Consider the following 21,636-nt stretch of genomic DNA (forward strand, 5'->3'; position numbering starts at 1 on the left):
GAAATTAAAGGCTGATTTACCTAACTCTCTAGACACCAAAGGAATCTCCAGAGTTAACCATCCCTGTGAACGGGTTTGATATCTTGTCATTTTAAATCTTAACAGTGATGTTAGGGAAGTCGGGAGTTTGTGGCGCAATAACTTTGTAAACAAAAACAGCGTAATTATGTGATCTACGTGACTTCAAAGAGGTCCAGCCAACCTTTTGGTAAAGAATATAGTGATGAGTAATAAAACTGTCTCCTGTGATAAAACGAAGGACGTTATGAAAAACGTTCAAGGGTTTAAGTGTAGAGGCAGCTGCACGTTGATAAATAGTATCACCATAATCAAGACCAGGTAGAAAGGTTCACTGCACAATCTGCTTCCTGCTGACTAGAGAGAGACAAGATCTGTTTCTGTAAAAAAAAAAAAAAATCCCACTTTAAATCTTAGTTTCTCAACAAGCCCAGTCGTATGTGTTTTAACCTTTTTCTGCAGTGGGCTAAATCACACAGTGTGTTTCTTGGTAGTCTTAAAACAAATCTACTTTGAAACAAAAGTATACACCTCACACACATTTTTATTTAGCCAGGCAAGTCAATTAAGAACAAATTCTTATTTACAATGACGGCCTACCCCGACCAAACCACGGACGATGCTGGTCCAATTGTGCGCCGCCCTATGGGACTCCCAATCACGTCCGGATGTGACGCAGCCTGGAATTCGAACCAGGTATTGCAGTGATGCCTCAAGCACTGAGATGCAGTGTCTTAGACCACTGCACCACATTGGCTTAAAAAAGAAGACACCTGTACAGTACCATGGAAGATACAGAGTGGAAATGTATTCAACTTTGAGTTTGAATCCCAATATTACACCTTGTGTACATCATAGAAGTTGGAAATAATCCATTTCACATAAAAACACCAGATTTGAGTTTTTTTATTTTAAATATTGTTTATTAATTATGAAATAACATTCTCCCCATGAGGCCACTAGGGTATTTGCCTGCAGGAAAGTGATAGATTATAAATCATTGTCAATCCAAACACCAAGGTATTTGGATGCAGGGACTCGTTTGATTATAGAACCAGCCGATAAGAAAAGATGCAATCCTTCTGAGACAATCTTCCGAGAACTTGAAAACAACATGTATTTAGTTTAAAATCCGTAAGGACTTCTTGTCACAGACTGTAGCCTTGTCACAGCCAGGTCGAGGCAATTGCGTCATAATAATATAATCTGAATATATATATATATATTTTTAAACAGATTGACCAATAGCATCTACAGTGGCAAGAAAAAGTATGTGAACCCTTTGGAATTACCTGGATATCTGCATAAAATGGTCATTAAATTTGATCGGATCTTAAGCTAAGTCACAAACATAGACAAACACAGTCTGTTTAAACTAACTAACAAACAATTATACGTTTTCATGTCTTTATTGAACACACTGTGTAAACATTCACAGTACAGGGTTGAAAAAGTATGTGAACCCTTGGATTTAATAACTGGTTGACCCTCCTTTGGCAGCAGAAATGTTTCAGTTATTGGGATGTCTGTTGTGAACCACGCTCTTGTGGTCATGCCACAGCATCTCAATCGGGTTGACGTCAGGACTCTGACTGGGCCACTCCAGAAGGCGTGTTTTCTTCTGTTAAAGTATTGTGTTGTTGATTCACTTCTGTGTTTTGGGTCGTTGTCCTGTTGCATCACCCAACTTCTGTTGAGCTTCAATTGGCGGACAGATATCCTTAAATTCTCCAGCAAAATGTCTTGAAAAACTTGGGAATTCATATTTCCGCAGATGATTGCAAGCTGTCCAGGCCCGGAGGCAGCAAAGCAGACCCAAACCATGATGTTCCCTCCACCATATTTTACAGTTGGGATGAGGTTTTGATGTTTGTGCTGTGCCTTTGTTTCTCCACACATAGTGTTGTGTGTTCCTTCCAAACAACTCAACTTTAGCTTAATCTGTCCACAGAATATCTTGCCAGTAGAGCTGTGGAAAATCCAGGTGCTCTTTTGCAAACTTCAGATGTGCAGCAATGTTTTTTTTGGACAGCAGTGGCTTCGTCTGTGGTGTCCTCCCATGAACACCATTCTTGTTTAGTGTTTTACGTATCGTAGACTCGTCAACAGAGATGTCAGCATGTTCCAGAGATTTCTATAAGTCTTTAGCTGACACTCTAGGATTCTTCTTAACCTCATTGAACATTCTGCACTGTGCTCTTGCAGTCATCTTTTCAGGGCGGCCACTCAGGGAGAGTAGCAACAGTGCTGAACTTTTTCAATTTATAGACAATTTGTCTTACTGTGGACTGACAAACATCAAGGCTTTTAGAGATCATTTTGTAACCCGTTCCAGCATTATGCAAGTCAACAATTCTTAATCTTCTGAGATCTCTTTTGTTCGAGGCATGGTTCACATCAGACAATGCTTCTTGTGAATAGCAAACTCAAATACATTTTGTGAGTGTTTTTATAGGGCAGGGCCGCTCTACCCAATATCTCTAATCTCGTCTCATTGATTGGACTCCAGGTTAGCTGACTCCTGACTCCAATTAACCTTTGGAGAAGTCATTAGCCTAGGTGTTCACATACTTTTTCCAACCTACACTGTGAACGTTTAAATGATATATTCAATATAGATAAGAAACATGCAATAATTTGTGTGTTATTAGTTTAAGCACACTGTTTGTCTATTGTTGTGACTTAGAGGAACATCAGATCAAATTTCATGACATATTTATGCAGAATTCCAGGTAATTCCAAAGGATTCACATACCTTTTCTTGCCACTGTATATAAATAGTGGGAAAAAACGGTCCTAGTATCGACACCTGCGGAACACCTTTATGTACCTTATCTGTCACTAAGATATTCATGAAAGCGTGAACAGGCGTCAGAGCTCAGTCCCATCAAGGGCAACTTATTCAATCAAATAGCATGATCAACAGTATCAAAGGCTTTGGACAGGTCCACAAACAATCAGCACATTTAATTTGAGTGTCTAAAGCAGGGTTACTCAACTCTTACCCTACGAGGTCCGGAGCCTGCTGGTTTTCTGTTCTACCTGATCATTAATTGTGCACACCTGGTGTCCCAGGTCTACATCAGTCCCTGATTAAAGGGGAAGAATTTAAAAAACACAGTGGAACTGGCTTCGAGATCCAGAGTCGAGTTTGATGGGTCGAAAGTGTGACAAGATCATTAACAACTAAAGTGATTGCTGCAATTGGGCTATACCCAGGCCTAAACCCTGATTGGTTTGCATTCATAATACATTTTGGTTGGACATTTACCAAGGATTCAAGAATCTTAGCTGGACAAGGAAGGCTTGAAATGGGGTGATAATGATGAAGATCACTACTATCCACGCCCTTATGGAGTGGCAGCACAAGAGCTGATTTCCATACTTTTGGAATATGTCCTGATAACAATGTTAAATAAACAATTTGGGTTATTGAGCCAACAATGATACAGACCGGGATCCAATTGGTCAGCCCCTGTGGATTTCTTGTTGTCTATTACTAGCAAAGCACCCAGGACTTTTTTTGTTGGTAAATAGCCTAAAAGACAAGCTTTGACTATAATCTTTGATCATTCAGTAAGTTTCCCCTATCGGCATCCAACCCAATATCATTGTGAATAGGTTTAGAAGTAATTTCAAAGAGATAAATAAAATTGTGATTAAATGCACCAACGATGGCATATCTTTTTTGTTATTGTAATAAGGTCCATGTTTGAATTAATTTGTTGTGGCAGAGAGGAGGAAGTAGAACCCTTTAGGGATTTGACAGTTTTCCAGAATTTAGCTCTCATTATAATCCAAAAAAGCGGTTCCATAATAATCAGATTTAGCCTTTCTGGTTTGTCTTACACATTGATTCCTCAGTTCCTCAGCTTACAAGTCCGGGCTTAAGCCTGTGCTCCTGGCCTTGACCCAAGCATCATCTCTTTCATGAATGACTTCTGATAATTCCGGAGTGTACCAGGCATTCCATCTACCTTTAACCCTTCGTTTTGTTTAAGGGAGCCTGATCATCCACAATAATACTGAAGGCATCTGCAAAAAGGCTCAAAGCTAAATCAGGTTCAGGGATAGCTGAAATACAATCAAGGATGTCACTAAAATAGAGATCTTGTAAAGAAGCCTTTTTATATTATCCCATCTCTAACACAATAGCAAACTAGTTAACTCCTCGAGTGCACAAAGGTTAGCCGAGGGAGGACGTTAGACCTCTTTAACAGTTATTGATACATTTTTTTAATATTGGTTGACCGAGAGTCGTCTGTCCTTTCGACCAATCGATTGGTTAAAATGTTAAATCGTGGATTTTTCCATATATACAGTGCCTTTGGAAAGTACACACAATACCCCATAATACCCCATAACGACAAAGCAAAGTATTCAGAGCCTTTACTCAGTACATTGTTGAAGCACCTTTGGCAGTGATCACAGCATCGAGTCTTCTTGGGTATGACACTACAAGCTTGGCACACCTGTATTTGGGGATTTTCTCCCATTCTTCTCTGCAGATCCTCTCAAACTCAGTCAGGTTGGATGGGGAGCATTGCTGCACTGCTATTTTCAGGTTTCCCCAGAAATGTTTGATCGGGTTCAAGTCTGGGCTCTGGATGGGCCCCTCATGGATATTCAGAGACTTGTCCCGAAGCCACTCCTGCGTTGTCCTGGCTGTGTGCTTAAGGTCGTTGTCCTGTTGGATGGTGAACATTCGCCCCAGTCTGAGGTCCTGAGCACACTGAAGCAGGTTTTCATTAAGGATCTCTCTGTACTTGGCTCCATTAATCTTTGCCTTGATCCTGAAAAACATCCCCACAGCATGATGCTGCAACCACCATGCATCACTGTAGTGATGGTGCCAGGTGTCCTCCAGACGTGACGCTTGGCATTCAGGCAAGTAACTTCTAATGCCATTGCCAATATGTAAAAGTAGCCTAAATAAAGCCAACAAATAAAACCATTGCAGCCCGCAGGCAGAAAATGTCCTGATAATAAATCACATTGGCTACGCATGGCCTGTCTGCAAGGACACATTGTATCAACTGTTAACTTGGCCCAGCCAAAAGCTCCTGCTACCAAACTTGCAACATTGTATAAAATATTCTGGGCCCTCAGAGTTTCCGCTCCAGTGAGCAAGGGATAAGAAGTAATCAGGTAGGCATGTTTTATGATGTTTCCACCAGATCAGAGCATGCCATTTTTCCACCCTTTCACGCTGAGTGTTTATCGAAAGGGAGAGAACTCAAAAGATTTTTCAAAAAGGCTACGTTGAGGAACGATTATCATTCTCAATGGATGTAAGACAATCAGAAAAAGTATCAGATCCCCAAATCAACACAGTTATAGGTCTACATTTGTGCGCAGACCAGGTAGCTTAGACCTACTTCTATGTGTAATCAGATGTGTGTTCTTAGACCAGATTTACTGGAGCTCTCCAAACAAAAGACAATTCATAAATATACAACTCTTAAATGGAATAAAATAAACCAAACCTTGTTTCTCACAAGTATAGCATAGGTTGTGTACTCTGCAAACAACGGTAGAATGTCACTCCTAGAATGACAACGGTAAGACTGTAATAATAATATATTGAATGCAGTAACAGAAATGACCGTAACCAAACAAACATTGTAGATTAGAAATTATGGGAATTAACAGTAGGGTAAATGTACAACTGATAATAGTGTGCCATCCCCGAGGCCTCCGCAATAGATTAGTCCACTCAGAAAGGCATGAATCAGACAGGTGTCTCGTCTGGCATAATTTAAAAAATATATATTTGCCACTGCTCGACAAAAATAAACTTGCGGTCAACCAACAGCTCATCAACCAGTCGACTAAATGGGGTAAGCCCTAATACAGTTGAAGTCGGAAGTTTACATACACTTAGGTTGGAGTCATAAAAAAAAAAAAGTCAACCGCTCCATACATTTCTTGTTAACAAACTATAGTTTTGGCAAGTCGGTTAGGACATCTACTTTGTGTATGATGCAAGTAATTTTTCCAAAAATAGTTTACAGAGAGATTATTTCACTTATAATTCACTGTATCACAATTCCAGTGGGTCAGAAGTTTACATACACTAAGTTGACTGTGCCTTTAAACAGCTTGGAAAATTCCAGAAAATTGTGTCATGGCTTTAGAAGCTTCTGATAGGCTAATTGACATCATTTGAGTCAATTGGAGGTGTACCTGTGGATGTATTTCAAGGCCTACCTTCAAACTCAGTGCCTCTGCTTGGCGTCGTGGGAAAATCAAATGAAAGACCTCAGAAAAAAATGGAGACCTCCACAAGTCTGATTCATCCTTGGGAGAAATTTCCAAACGCCTGAAGGTACCACGGTTATCAGTGAAAACAATAGTACGCAAGTATAAACACCATGGGACCAAGCAGCTGTCATACCGCTCAGGAAGGAGACGCGTTCTGTCTCCTAGAGATGAAAGTACTTTGGTGCGAAAAGTGCAAATCAATGCTAGAACAACAGCAAAGGACCTTGTGAAGATGCTGGAGGAAACAGGTACAAAAGTATCTATATCCACAGTAAAAACAAGTCCTATATCGACATAACCTGAAAGGCTGCTCAGCAAGGAAGGAAGCAAAACCTGCATAAAAAAGCCAGACTATGGCTTGCAACTGCACATGAGGACAAAGATTGTACTTTTGGAGAAATGTCCTCTGGTCTGATGAAACAAAAATAGAACTGCTTGGCTGTAATGACCATCATTATGTTTGGAGGACACCATCCCAACCATGAAGCACGGGGGTGGCGCCATCATGTTGTGGGGGTGCTGTGTTGCAGGAGGGACTGGTGCACTTCACAAAATAGATGCCATCATGAGGTAGGAAAATGATGTGGAAATATTGACGCAACATCTCAAGACAGTAGTCATGAAGTTAAAGCTTGGTCGCAAATGGGTCCTCCAAATGGACAATGACCCCAAGCATGCTTCCAAAGTTGTGGCAAAATGGCTTAAGGACAACAAAGTCAAGGTATTGGAGTGGCCATCACAAAACTCTGACCTCAATCCCATAGAAAATTTGTGGGCAGAACTGAAAAAGCGTGTGGGAGCAAGGAGGCCTACAAACCTGACTCGGTTACACCAGCTCTGTCAGGAGGAATGGGACAAAATGTAGCTTATTGTGGGAAACATGTGGAAGGCTACTCAAAAGCTTGACCAAAGTTAAACTGTTTAAAGGCTACCAAATACTAATTGAGTGTATGTAAACTTCTGACCCACTGGGAATGTGATGAAAGAGAAATAAAAGCTGAAATAAATCATTCTCTCTACTATTATTCTGACATTTCACATTCTTAAAATAAAGTGGTGATCCTAACTGATTAAATGTCAGGAATTGTGAAAAACTGAGTTTAAATATATTTGGCTAAGGTGAATATAAACTTCCGACATCAACTGTAGATTTTCCCCCAAACAAAGGCTTGAAAATAGTAGCTTTGGCAAGGAAAATGGATTTCAGTAAAGAGACAGATCAATTATTTTGAATAAGAATGGCCACTCCACCACCTCTAACCTGTCTATCAGCTCCGAACACATTATAACCCTCCATATTAATATCAGAGTCCAGAATGTCCCCAGAGATCCACGTTTCAGTCAACAGAATGTCCAGATTCGTCCGCATAGCCCAGATCTTGATGTAAACCCGTTTAGGAAGTAAGCTCCTAATGTTCAGATGCATCAACCCAAGTCCGGGTTTGGCCGGTGTAGGTCGTCATTGTAAATAAGAATTTGTTCTTAATTAACTGACATGCCTAGTTAAATAAAGGTTAACTATAAACATTGAAAGAAAAGTAGCCCTATTTGATTTTTAAAGTCACATGGAGTCTCCAACTCAAACAAACTACATTGAATAGGCTGTACAGGGCTTGTCTGAATGTTGATGTTGATGGTTGATATTGATATAGACCTATTTGGTCTATCTCCATTTGTAATAGAGGAAAGAGTAGACATTGGAATGACTTTTCCAAAGTTGGCACCATAGGCCCGAAGGCCGCTGCCAATGTCAATATGAGGATCTCTCAGAGTAACCAATGTTATAAACTGACTTACATGGGCTTTAGTTGCTATCTTGTATTAGCCCAAGCCCTCTGCGTGATTTGAAAACCGAGTGGGAATTCAATTTAAAACTAATAGCACTGGGTGAGCAGACCGCAGTGGGCTTCTCTATTGACAACAGCTAGGTGCAATATTACAACTGATAACACCCCTGGCAGTATAGACAACAGTACGGTGATAACACCCCTGGCAGTATAGACAACAGTACGGTGATAACACCCCTGGCAGTATAGACAACAGTACGATGATAACACCCCTGGCAGTATAGACAACAGTACGGTGATAACACCCCTGGCAGTATAGACAACAGCACGGTGATAACACCCCTGGCAGTATAGACAACAGTATGGTGATAACACCCCTGGCAGTATAGACAACAGTACGGTGATAACACCCCTGGCAGTATAGACAACAGTACGGTGATAACACCCCTGGCAGTATAGACAACAGTACGGTGATAACACCCCTGGCAGTATAGACAACAGTACGGTGATAACAACCCTGGCAGTATAGACAACAGTACGGTGATAACACCCCTGGCAGTATAGACAACAGCACGATGATAACACCCCTGGCAGTATAGACAACAGTACGATGATAACACCCCTGGCAGTATAGACAGCAGTATGATGATAACACCCCTGGCAGTATAGACAACAGTACGGTGATAACACCCCTGGCAGTATAGACAACAGCACGGTGATAACACCCCTGGCAGTATAGACAACAGTACGGTGATAACACCCCTGGCAGTATAGACAACAGCACGGTGATAACACGCCTGGCAGTATAGACAACAGCACGGTGATAACACCCCTGGCAGTATAGACAACAGTACGGTGATAACACCCCTGGCAGTATAGACAACAGTACGATGATAACACCCCTGGCAGTATAGACAACCGTACGGTGATAACACCCCTGGCAGTATAGACAACAGTACGATGATAACACCCCTGGCAGTATAGACAACAGCACGATAATAACGCTTAGAAAGGATGTGAGGTATTACCTGAGCGGTGCTTGGATTCTGTCTCTGAGTCAATATCTTAACTGGGCAGCAAGAGGAACTGATGAGAGTGGGGCGTAGTAGTGGCGGTACAACCTCTCCAGGACAGCAGAGGGGTGGCAGGGGTCAAGCTGGGGCGACAGGGTCATCCTGAGTTTGGGCTCAAGTGAAATGGTCTGCACAGCTGTGGGACTGGGTGCCATTGTTACGTAACCTCTTACATGAATGGATTATGTGCCAGGGAGAAAAGCCTTTACCTAGAGGGACAGGCAGCCTCAGACTCTTTGACCTTCACTGTCACAACTGAGACTGACTAGGTGACTGAATGGGACTGAGAGGTGGAACAGAGAAACAGACTCCAATAGAGGGACGGACCAACAGATGGCTGGCAGACTGGCAGACTGGCAGACTGGCAGAGAGACAGACAGACAGACAGACAGACAGGATCTTACCTAGTACAGTCAGTTCGGCAATCTCGCTCTCCCTCTCTCCCACCATGTTGGTCCCCACACAGATATATTTCCCTGCGTCACTCTTCCTGGCGTTGGTGATCATCAGCTTCCCACCGCGGATCTGACAGATGGAGGGAAGAAAAGTAGTAAGTTGTAAGGTCATTTGTAATTGAATATAGCATGTTACGCTTGCAAATACTTGTAATTCCCTAAATACTATTTGATGCAACAATTTGAGGGCTTACACGATTCTAGAGCGTCCTACAATATAGAGGATGAAATGATGACTTTCCATCTGCCAAGCTCAGATAGAGGTCTGTCTGGTAGGTTTAAGAAGCAGCAGCTTTTAGGGGTAAACACTGGCCCGGCTGGCTGGCTGCGTGGCAGGGAGGGCAGTGCCTGACAAGTTTATTCCGCTGACAGTTGGAAGCAGAGAGCCCACAACCTTTCAGGCCTCAGAGAACCACTGCTACAGCACCAGCCCAGAGATACTGCACTGGGCCACGCAACAGGATCGCTGTAATGGGAAATAACTCTGGACTGTTAGGTTGGAGAATTATGTTCTTTTCAAAGCAGCACTTATAATTGTGGAATCAGGTTTTCAAAGAACATAACCAAGTCATGTATATGAAACGGACAACTATTAAAATGTATTGAAATAGGGATTGCTAATAAAATGTAACAAACTCAAATAGCTGCACATAGCTGCAGGTGCAGCAAAATGTTTAATGAGAATAGAGGAGAGAGAGCGGTTTGGTGGGGTGCAGGACCCCCATTTTCCAGTCAGGTGCAGTGTAGAGTGACGTTGGCTAGTGAGTGGTGGGGAATCACAGGGCAGCAGAGCGTGTCACAGAGGAAGGGAGTAGAGGAGTCGTAGAGGGGCCAGGCCTGTGGGCCAGCAGGTTCCAATCTTAATGTGTGTAAACCAAGCTGGGATGACCAGCCAAGCAGTCACAACTAATCCACTCACAGCCTGATGTAAAGCAGCCTCGCCCCTATCTCTGTCCCCATACACCACCTCCCTGGGCCAGGACCTGTTCCATGTTCCAACCCCTGTAGTGCTGGACACTTTTGAAGTGTCATCACATTACCCTGCATTTGATGGGTGCAGAGGCGACGAGGAGTGTGATACCTTTAGTGAGTGTGTGTGTCTTTGTCGGTGTGCATTCTGTCTGTGTGTAGCAAGACCCGGAGTGGTTCGTACAGTATAGAGTAGTGGGTGACGGGGTGAGGGGTGGGGCAGCGAGAGGCACATCTGGAGCTGCAGTACTAGTCCAGAGGAGAGGCCTGAGAACAAAGAGACACAGGTCCTTTGAAGAGCTTCTCCTCAGATGTCCTCCTGTCACATCCCTGCACCATCAGCCTGCACACACATTCTTCCAGTCTTACACTCTCTCTCTCTCACATGTCAGACCCACAACAACACCAGCAAATGCATCCCTCCTGTCGTCCTCCTCCTCTCTTCTCTCTTTCTCATACTTTATTTCCTGTGTTCCCTTCTGTTTTCCTTTTCCTTCATGCATCTGCTTCTCCATCTGTTCCCTCCATCACATAGCGGTGGCGGTGGTGGTGTGTGACTGTGTTCATGTGTTCCATTGAGTTCCTCTGAAATGTGTGTTACACTGTACTTTGGTGCCTATCACTATACTCAGGTGCCTATCACTATACTCAGGTGCCTATCACTATACTCAGGTGCCTATCACTATACTCAGGTGCCTATCACTATACCCAGGTGCCTATCACTATACTCAGGTGCCTATCACTATACTCATGTGCCTATCACTATACTCATGTGCCTATCACTATACGCAGGTGCCTATCACTATACGCAGGTGCATATCACTATACGCATGTGCCTATCACTATACCCAGGCGCCTATCACTATACTCGGGTGCCTATCACTATACTCGGGTGCCTATCACTATACTCGGGTGCCTATCACTATACTCGGGCGCCTATCACTATACTCGGGCGCCTATCACTACACTCGGGCGCCTATCACTACACTCGGGCGCCTATCACTACACTCGGGCGCCTATCACTACACTCGGGCGCCTATCACTACACTCGGGCGCCTATCACTACACTCGGGCGCCTATCACTACACTCGGCCGCCTATCACTACACTCGGGCGCCTATCACTACACTCGGGCGCCTATCACTACACTCAGGCGCCTATCACTACACTCAGGCGCCTATCACTACACTCAGGCGCCTATCACTACACTCAGGCGCCTATCACTATACTCAGGCGCCTATCACTATACTCAGGTGCCGATACGATATGTAGTGCGATTCTAACGATGCTCATGATTCTATATGTATTGCGCTTCGATACTGCGATTCAATGTTCCAAACATATTGCTCCCTCTGTCTGCTGCAGAGACCCATGAGAAAAATATGTCTGCTGCATGAGAAAAATATATGTTTGATCAGTCATGGAAATAAAAGTGCTGAAAACATATTGGCAAACCATTAAAAACAAGATGGGGAACAAGCAAAATAAAGGAACACCCGACTAGTGCAGAAATAATGTTGAGACATTGAACAATTAATATTGCAATATATATCATTAAAAATAATTTCCCGATATGTAACTGTATAAAATGTTCCCCATCACTAACTACACTGCCCTTTCAGAGTTAATCACAGTCCTGAGGACAGAGAGCTGCCACCCACATCACCCCCAACCTGACCCCACTACAATCAATATAGGGTGGTATATAGGGTGATATTATGTTACAATATACAGTACGGTAGAACTGAACAGAAACTACACACCCTCCCTGCCTGCTGTTGATGCATCGCTCTACACCACTGGCAAGCCCAGTGCCCTTCCCCCCCCCCCCATCAATTTAAAACAAACGCTGGGCCACACAATGCGTTCATTCCCACAGCACCAAATCCTACAGCAGACCCCTGGGACTCGGCGTGGTTAAAGAAACAACAACCGTTTTTGGAGTGGATGTTGTGTTAGAAACAAACCATAAACACAAGCGCTGCGTTGTTTACAGGGCCTGTGGACTCATTAGGAAACAGTCTTATCTGCAGGCCCATTAGTCCAGTGAGCTGAGCCATAGCTCTGAGGCAGAAACCAAGCTGGCCCTCTGTTTACACTCTGAGCCAGTACACCGGGGTCAACCACAGACATGCCATAGGGACTGTGGCCAACATAGCTACCGTGACTTCACTGCAAGACCTTATTTGACTTGGTATTTTATTACACTATAGTGAAGTTGGTTCCTTATGGAAATGACATGCAGCGCTAAAGACAATGAGGAAGCCATGCAGGCAGATGGGTGTAAATGAGGAGATAACAGGGAAGTACAAAGCCAATGCAGCCTTTGTATTTCCTTCAGAAGGCCCTCCTCCTCTCCTCTACCTCCTCCGCATCCCTCTCTCCTCCACCTCCTTCTCTCCTCCACCTCCCTCTCGTACAGCACGCGGAGGAGAGCTAGTCTGTCCATCACAGCCCCTCAGAGAGAAACTACCTGTCACTCCGGAGGAGGATGAGCCTTGGATCCCAACTCACGAGTCCCCTAGAGCGTATACAGACACACAAACAAACAAACATGCTCGTGTGCGCACACACACCCACACCCACACCTGATTTCTTTGCATGCTTCCACAGATAGCCTTTGTTCCAAATAGACATTGATTAGCCAAATCACAGTACAATATGATTACATTATGTTAGTCAAATAGATTATGCATTTGTTTCTCTTCATTATGACACGTCTGCCAACAGAGACACTTTGATCTTCCTGGAGCTGCGCCAGCAAGCAGTGGGGTGTGTGTGTGTGTGTGCGTGTGTGTGTTGACGTGCTGGTGTGATGCGCAGGCCCATTGCAGTGCTTGCTCTGCTCTGTACAGAGAGAGTTCTCGGAAGCTAACGAAGCTTGTCTTACCGTGATGCGCTCATCCCGGTCGTTGATGTTGGTGCCATCTTTCCTCCATGAGATGGTGGGCTCAGGATGCCCGCGGGGCGGTTGGCACTCCAGCACGGCAGGCTCGCCCGCTGCCACAATCACATCCGCTGGGTTCTGTCTGAAGTCATCACGGAGAACTGTGGAACAGGAGAGAGAAGGGTTTAACGGCCCGCTAGCACTGCAGGTCGAAATTGAACAGGAAAAATATGCACCAGTGGAACGTTTAGGGTATACCTGTGCAACATTCAAGACTCTTATGGCCAGACTCTAGAAGTGCAAGGACTAAAGTCTGAGCAGAGGCAGTCGATGACAGGTCACTTGAGGTAGCTGGACATTGTATTGTGCAATAGTGGCCCCCGGGGTGGTGTGCCAAATCCTCGATGTTCTATAGTAATACAGGCCTACCACCCGCTCCGTCTGATTAGACGAACTCTCTACCAGCTGTGTCTCAACTGTCACTCTCCACTCCAGCCCCGAGGGAACGTACAAACACACAGGCAAACCACTTGCATTTGCATCACAATCCCATTTACGACTCCCCCGGAACGTTGTTCGACGTGTGAGGTATCCATTGACCAAAATAAAACCTCGCCAGTTAATGTTTCCCCACCTTGTTTACCCCCATCAAACACTTCAAGAGGAGATAGGAGGATATTCCGCAAGAGCCATTTAACAAGCTGGCTAGGTGGCAAACACACGCTCAACAACTTTCAAGGTTTTAACGGCCATTAGCAATGACTCGATGCATCATACTCAATAACAACCTGGCACAATCGCAGTGCATTGCTAGTTAGTGAGTGCAGCCTGTGGGGGGGGGGAGCGCTGGCGGAATGATGCACTTGTGCGAGGCTCTATACGGACTATAAAGACACTGAGTTTTGTCAGGGAGCGACGACGGCCCGTCTACTCCTGATGACATTTAGAAACTGAGAATGTATTGTTCTACAGACACTGGCCCAGTTAACAAAGGCCTAGAGAAGGGAACAGAAGAGAACAGAAGAGAAGAGCAGAGAAGAAAAGACAAGAGAAGACAGGAGAAGAGAGACTCCACAGCATTTCAGTCTAGGCCATTACAGTCAGTCCCAGAGTCCCCCAGCCAGCCCAGTGATTGTCTCTCCAGCCCGTTCCGGATGAATGAGTGAGTTAGTGACTACACCCTGAGGGACATCATGCTCTCATAAATTGGAGAAATTCCTCATCCCTTCTCCGCAGCTCTTTTCATTATATTCCCAACACAGTTACTGAAGCCCCCCTCCTTTCTCCCCTCCTCCCTAGCCCCCTGCAGCCAGCATGTAATCTCCTCTGTCTCCCCCAAACCAGATTACATGACATTACAGTTCACTGCATAGATTACATTACATTGTCCGACACTTCAATACCAGGCACTATATTCTATATACACTGCAAGACATTACGTTACATTGTACGAGATTGTAAGACATTCCTCTGTGTCTAGGTTGAATTCGTGTACACACTCAAAAGTGAATAAGGCCTTTCAGCCAATCCATGAATCCTACATGGACTCATTCCCAAAAAAGCTTCCTGGAAACTTCCAGAATGTTTTAATGAGTATGTTCATATTTAAACTATAACTTCCCAGTACTCCTTTCCAGAGAAACAACATGTTTTTGAATAGTTTTGTTTCAGTTGGTGGTTATCAAGGGAAGCTGATGTTGTAAACAACGTAAGCCCATCTATGCAAAGCACCAGTGTTGTATCACCTGTATGCAAATGAGCGTAATCACAGAAGTGCCTGACATTTGGGTAGGAATATAATTTGCGTACTCGCTGTTGTTGCTTACAACGCTACGACCTTATTATCGTGACAGAAAAATGATGGAGGTCTGTCAAAACAGTGTGTACTATATTGTTAGTGGCCACGGGAGTCTGAAGACAAAGACATGTGTGACACCATAATTATGCTAGTTAGAGTCCCACTGAGCAGCAGTGTGTTTACCTGAGAATACGGAATGGAATGCTGTTTACCATTTTTACTGGAATGTTTTGCTATTCAATTCTTGTAGGTCAAATTCTTCAGTATTTAGCCTGTGTGTGTAGTCTCTTTTCTCTTTTAATGCCCAGTTTAGCGTAGCTCTGTAGATCTGAGACCAACACAGACCACCCCTCTATCCCTACCTTGTCCACACATACCTCATAAATACCTAGAAACCACAAGTTTAACTCCATCAACCTCTCTCTATCCATAAGCCTTGAACATTACTTACTTTCCCTCCCTCCCTCCCTCCCTCCCTACCCCATACCCTGATCTCCTTCCCTGTATGTTGGTCTGAGTGTGTAGCAAATCTCAACCTTCTGCTCCACTGTGCTGTGCTGTGTTGTATTGTGCTGTGAAGTGTAGGCCAGGCCAGGTGAGGCCAGGGCAGACCAGCGGAGGTCAGGGAAGGCCAGGGAAGACCAGGGGAGGCCAGGGGAGACCAGCGGAGGTCAGGGAAGGCCGGAGCAGGCCAGGGGAGACCAGCGGAGGTCAGGGGAGGCCAGGCCAGGGGAGGTCAGGGGAGGCCGGAGCAGGCCAGGGGAGACCAGTGGAGGTCAGGGGAGGCCAGGCCAGGGGAGGTCAGGGGAGGCCAGGGGAGGCCAGGGGAGCGGTAATCATGTTAGGGAGTAGGAGACTGTGGAACTCTGACACGTACAGCCCAGAGTCCAGATAGAGAATACTCTTCCCATGGACTCACACTTAACAGCCAAAACGCTGGAGGACATAGCGGTGGTTTGTTACCAGCAACTTTCTGGATTGAGGAACATCGTACCGAACCTCCCCTTTGCACCCCTAACCTTCAACTCCCAGTTCCGCTACAGAGTTTGCTGTGAGTGCTTTTCAAATGACAGCCTCAGGGCAAGTCAGGCCCATTTGCTATGCCTCCCCTATACAGTGCATACATATACAGTACGTTAACTTGAATGAGGGATATTAGGAACAGCTGTTGAGACGTCAAATTAGCAAGCAGGGGCTGTCTGTCCTGTCGGCCCATTCGGTCTGTCCTAATGGATGTGACAGTAATGAAGACGGGGAGCTGCTATGCCACACAGCAGCACAAACCAGCCCAGACAGGAGGGACTGAGCACAGAGAGCGCTGAGCTCTGCCGGGAGGAAATGGAAATGGAAAACTACCACCGCAATTCCTCAACTCTCAACATGTACTGTGCAGGATAGCAGAGCTAGCTGACTGAGAGCCACAGGCTGAACTGGAGACAAAGAAAACTCACATCTTCCTCAAAATGGCAGGCGCAATAGTCTGTTTTTTGGTCAGGGGCTTGACCACAGATGATCCTTTCCTGTCTCCCCTGGCTGCCAGCTCCCAGCAGCATCACAAGGAGCACATATGTGATTAGTAGGACAGGACTCCAGATCCCACAAACATGCTCCGAAAATGTAATTTTCACTCAGTGAATAAGTACACTAGTGTAATCTCATGTCTTTACATGCTAGCAGGGCCCCTACTGAAATTGGAAATGGGAGAAGATGATGTAGAGAAAGTAGCTGCCAGAGGAGAGTCACGGAGAGAAAGAGACCGAGAGAAAGGGAGAGAAAATGAGGGTGAACAAATCAGAGAGAGAGAATGAGACAGAGAACCAGAGAGAGAGACCGAGATTTGGATCTCTCTCTACGTATCGCTGAGCAAACTCCTTCTCCTGTTGAAGCGGCTAAATTGTGCTAATTTGGCGGTGGGCTGCGCATAAGCTCTGCCAAACATTACCCATCATAAATAACACAGGATTAAAGCCTGAACAGTCCAGGGGAGCCCAGCCAACAGAACAGGGAGAGAGAAAGCAGAGCAGAGCCTAGCAGAGAGCAGACGGGAAACAATGGGAAAATACAACCTGGGTAATCACTCCCAGATGGCCCCAGCTCTCTCCTCTCAGGCAGGCTGCCCTACTGGATTTGCACGTTCCGCAGGGCGAGAGGCCTGACGAGCAGCGTGGACATGGGAGAACAAATTGGGATGACCCTCGAGTTGGAGGCATTTTGGCCAAACTCTTTTGGTCTCCCGTCTGCTCACACTGGCCCCTCTGATCTGATCCAGGGAGCAGGGAGAACACTGGCTGACTACAGGCAGTCTACAGGCCTGCAGCTGACTGACTGGCTTGTTGGCTGACTGGGGCCTGATGGGAAACAGCTGTTCCCATGTCACATGATAAAAGGCATTCCTTGTGGGACACAAAAACATGGCTGCAGTTACTCTAGACAGGAACAAAAAGGGAGCCATGAGAACTCTTGTGCAAAGAGTCTTCTAGCTTCAGTGTCGTAAAAACATGCAATGTTAGCACACAAACAACCTGGCAAGAACCAATGTTTTAAGCGTTGTTGTTAAGTTGCTAAGAACATTATGTGCTTTTACACAGGATAATTCACACATGCATTTGTGCCAATGCACACACGGGACACGCACACACACACAGACACAAAACAGGCACGCACAAAAACAGAATCTGCTAAACTAGTTTCCTCTCTCTTTTTCTCACTCTTCTCCAGTGCCTCCATCTCCCTTACATTACATTGTCTCTCAATCCATCAGCCCCATGTAATTCTTCTTCTGCAGTCTTTTTGTAAAGTAATCCTGACGGTCTCCTTCCTTGTAACCAGTGTAACTGACACCAGTGTATACTCCCAAATCCCCCAAACCAGCGAGCTTCAAACTACAAGGTTATAGTCTGGCATAGAGAGGGAGAGGGAGGCAGAAATAGAGGTGGAGAGAGATAAAGAGAAAGGAAAGAGGTGGAGAGAGAGAGAGAGAGAAAGACAGACAGAGGTGGAGAGAGAGCAGAGGGAGAGCTCAGTGACTGTGCATCAGTGGGGCTCTGCGAGGAGGGCTCACATATTGAAGCTATCCCAGCTAGCCTACAGGCCTGTCCACTGAGCTGAGACCTACACCTCTACTCTCTTTCTGTCTCCCTCTCTCTCTCCCCATCTGTCCCCTCCTTCCAGTGCAGAATCCCACAGCCCACTTCAAAGGCGGAGACCCCTGGACACGGCGTCTTAACCCTGGATTTGATTCTGTCTGACTGCTGGGCCCGATGGAGCCTCTCTCCTCTCCACTCGCAGCCTGAGGATAGAGCAGGAGCATACCTACATACTGCAGCAGGAGAGCAGTAATCCTCTCTACACCGACAAGACAGACAGATAGACAGTCAGACAGGGCACACTGTAGCCCTGCAGAACAGGGGCACGCACCACACAGCACAGCCTCTCACCCGACCAGGGTAACCTAACTACTAACCACAGTCCAGCCTAATCCTGCCCCTTCCCTCCATTTAGTCTTCTCCATCGTGTTCCTGTTAAAGCCAACCCTCCTGTTAAACTGGTTGCACCATTTTGTTACAGCTATTTGGTCATGTCTTCGTAGATGGTTAGACAGACTTGACACCACCTCCTGTCCTCCTTGGTGCCATTAGGCTATCGCCTAACATGTTGCAATCATTAAGTTGCAGCATTACAGTACATTGTATGTTAAAAGACCATAGCTACCAACGGTAGGTGTGGGGAGCTGAGTAGAGCTGGGGTTCACACACAGGGCCAGGAGTCTAGCTGAGCGCCCGTCAGTACCTTAGCCAGCCGTGTCATACAGTGCAATGGGCAGCCAGCCACACTGTGATACCTTTAGACACTGGGCATGGAGGCCTACACACACACATTGTAAAAACTTGATTTGAATCCACAAATCACATTACATCATTAAGGATTCAAACATTTCAAAGGCCGTTGATGCAAGGACACGTAAGGAAACAAAAAACACCTCCTCCACACATCTAGGCTGCCCATAACAGCTGAAACAGAGCAGTACCTTCTCCTCCACACATCTAGGCTGCCCATAACAACTGAAACAGAGCAGTACCTTCTCCTCCACACAGCCAAGCTGCCTATAATGGCTGAAACAGAGCAGTACCTTCTCCTCCACACAGCCAGGCTGCCTATAATGGCTGAAACAGAGCAGTACCTTCTCCTTCACACAGCCAGGCTGCCTATAACAGCTGAAACAGAGCAGTACCGTCTCCTTCACACAGCCAGGCTGCCTATAACAGCTGAAACAGAGCAGTACCTTCTCCTCCACACAGCTAGGCTGCCCATAACAGCTGAAACAGAGCAGTACCTTCTCCTCCACACAGCTAGGCTGCCCATAACAGCTGAAACAGAGCAGTACCTTCTCCTCCACACAGCTAGGCTTCCCATAACAGCTGAAACAGAGCAGTACCTTCTCCTCCACACAGCTAGGCTGCCCATAACAGCTGAAACAGAGCAGTACCTAGACACTTGTTTTGCTCTTCTCTTAGACAGGCCTGCAATCTGAATGTTAATGTAAGTCTATGTACGTGGCAGAGACGGCCAAATATCAACGCCACCAACCTGCATCTGTATTCCAGGCTGTCCAAGTGTGATATGAGGGGCTGCTACTTAAGGAGCTTGTCAGATAAGGCTGCTCCATGTAACAATGGAATGAGCAGCCCACCTCCAGTACCAGCCCCTCCCTCTGGTCTCCCACAACAACAATATCTGTCTTATTCAGCAGACAAGAAAACACATGATCATCAACATCAAACCAGGCTCCTCTGACAAGAGAATGTTTATGTATGTCCGCTGTTGGGGAAACCACCTGTCTCACCTCAGTAGCTACCAGGTTGAGAATGCAGTCATGTCCAGCAATATACAACCATTAACAACATGTGCAACAGACTCCATTACATTTAACTCCGGGTGTAGTAAGTGATCATGGTTTGCAGGGTACCAGACTGCGAGGTTGTATTTTATGAGTACAACTTGCAGCCTCTCCTTAACGGTAAAGGTGATGTCGCCAATGGCAGCATTCTGGAACATGGAATGGGAGACAGAGTGGTCAGCACAGTCCAGAGCAGTGAGTTTCCCCTGCAGCCTCAGTCCAGTCCAGTGTTGCAGTAACTGCATCCGTCTGATAGCGAGGAGTGCTGTCCTGGATGTAAGGTGAGATGTTCCGTCATAGGTGACAGAAACCTCCACGACAACACAGGGGTCTGCCACAACTGCATCAGAGGCAGTCACTGGCTCAGTTTTTGTCAGTCCGTGTCCATCTGCGCTCCACTCCAGTCCGGTTGCACAGGTCATTGAGGTCTGGCCAGTCAGACCAGATTCCAAAGCAAGAGTGTCCAGTTTACCAATGGCCTTCCTCCTGAAGCTCCGGAAGTTGTCCTCAGTGTCCATGGCCAATGGGACCTTCCTCCTGAAGCTCAGGGAATTGTCCTCAGTGTCCCTGGCCAATGGGACCTTTCTCCTCCGTAAGATCAAAACGAGGGAGGCTCTGGCTAACTCCCTAACTGTCACATAGTCACTGTTGAACATGTTCAACATGTGAGTCAGTCTGGTAGCATTGCAAATCCACTCGACGTTCGGGACACCCAAACCCTCCTCCTTTCCGCTCAGGAGGACAACGTCAGGAGGACACGCCACTTGAACAGATTTGTTATTCATTTCCCTCAGAATCTTCTGAGGGAAATGCACATTGGCAAACAGATGTTGAATCTTTGCTAGGGCCACCTCTCTCACAGCATCTTGCTTCACCCACACCCGCACATGCACACACACACACACACCTGCTGGTCATGCAACATTTGGCAGAAACCTCAAAGAATGTTACGGGGGAACAATTTGGCCCATCAAGCAGGGGTGTGAACGTTAAAAATAAATTAGAAAATATCCCAAACCCGAAAACCTACATTTAAATCCACAGTGCAGTCAGTGAACACACAACTACCACGAACAGGTCCCAATCATCATCATAAAGGGAAAAAAATAGCAATACTGCAACGTCTTTCCAACAATTTGCCACGTATATAAAGTTCTCCGCACGTCCTCATCGTTAACAGTAAGGAAAATGGCGCGAGACAGGGAAGCGACAGCAGCAAAGTCCTGCACGGCAATACTTTGAGAAGTTAAATGAGAAGGTGGAGAACAGCGAACTCTGCGAGGTGGAATTGAGCTACAGTGGCAGTACAGGTGCAATGCTTAACCGTCTGAAAAGGGAGTCACCGTGAGAGCCAAACCGTTGCTGGCAGCAGCGCAGGGCCCCCCAAAAAACAGGACCTTAACACCAAAGAAGTGTTAGAGTGAGAATGAGTGAGAAAATCACAGCGCTGACTACAGAAATGATTGCAGTTGATATGCAGCCATTATCA

General features: G+C 45.7%; 1 protein-coding gene across 3 annotated transcripts in view; it reads right to left on the reverse strand.

Annotated features, from left to right (window-relative positions):
* Window positions 1–21,636, reverse strand: part of LOC109873113 (roundabout homolog 1) — a 148,427-nt gene that overhangs the window by 33,173 nt on the left and 93,618 nt on the right. For 2 of the 3 annotated variants that reach the window (XM_020464659.2, XM_020464660.2), the window contains exons 3-4: window positions 13,456–13,613; window positions 9,547–9,667 (exon numbers count right to left, since the gene is read on the reverse strand). In XM_020464659.2, the coding sequence (XP_020320248.1) occupies window positions 9,547–9,667; window positions 13,456–13,613 (279 nt within the window). Of the gene's footprint in view, window positions 1–9,546; window positions 9,668–13,455; window positions 13,614–13,710; window positions 17,800–21,636 lie in introns of those variants that run through there. The other variant, XM_031807852.1, reaches the window with a different exon arrangement.

The sequence above is a fragment of the Oncorhynchus kisutch genome, linkage group LG28 (assembly GCF_002021735.2).
Source record: "Oncorhynchus kisutch isolate 150728-3 linkage group LG28, Okis_V2, whole genome shotgun sequence".
Lineage (NCBI taxonomy): Eukaryota > Metazoa > Chordata > Actinopteri > Salmoniformes > Salmonidae > Oncorhynchus > Oncorhynchus kisutch.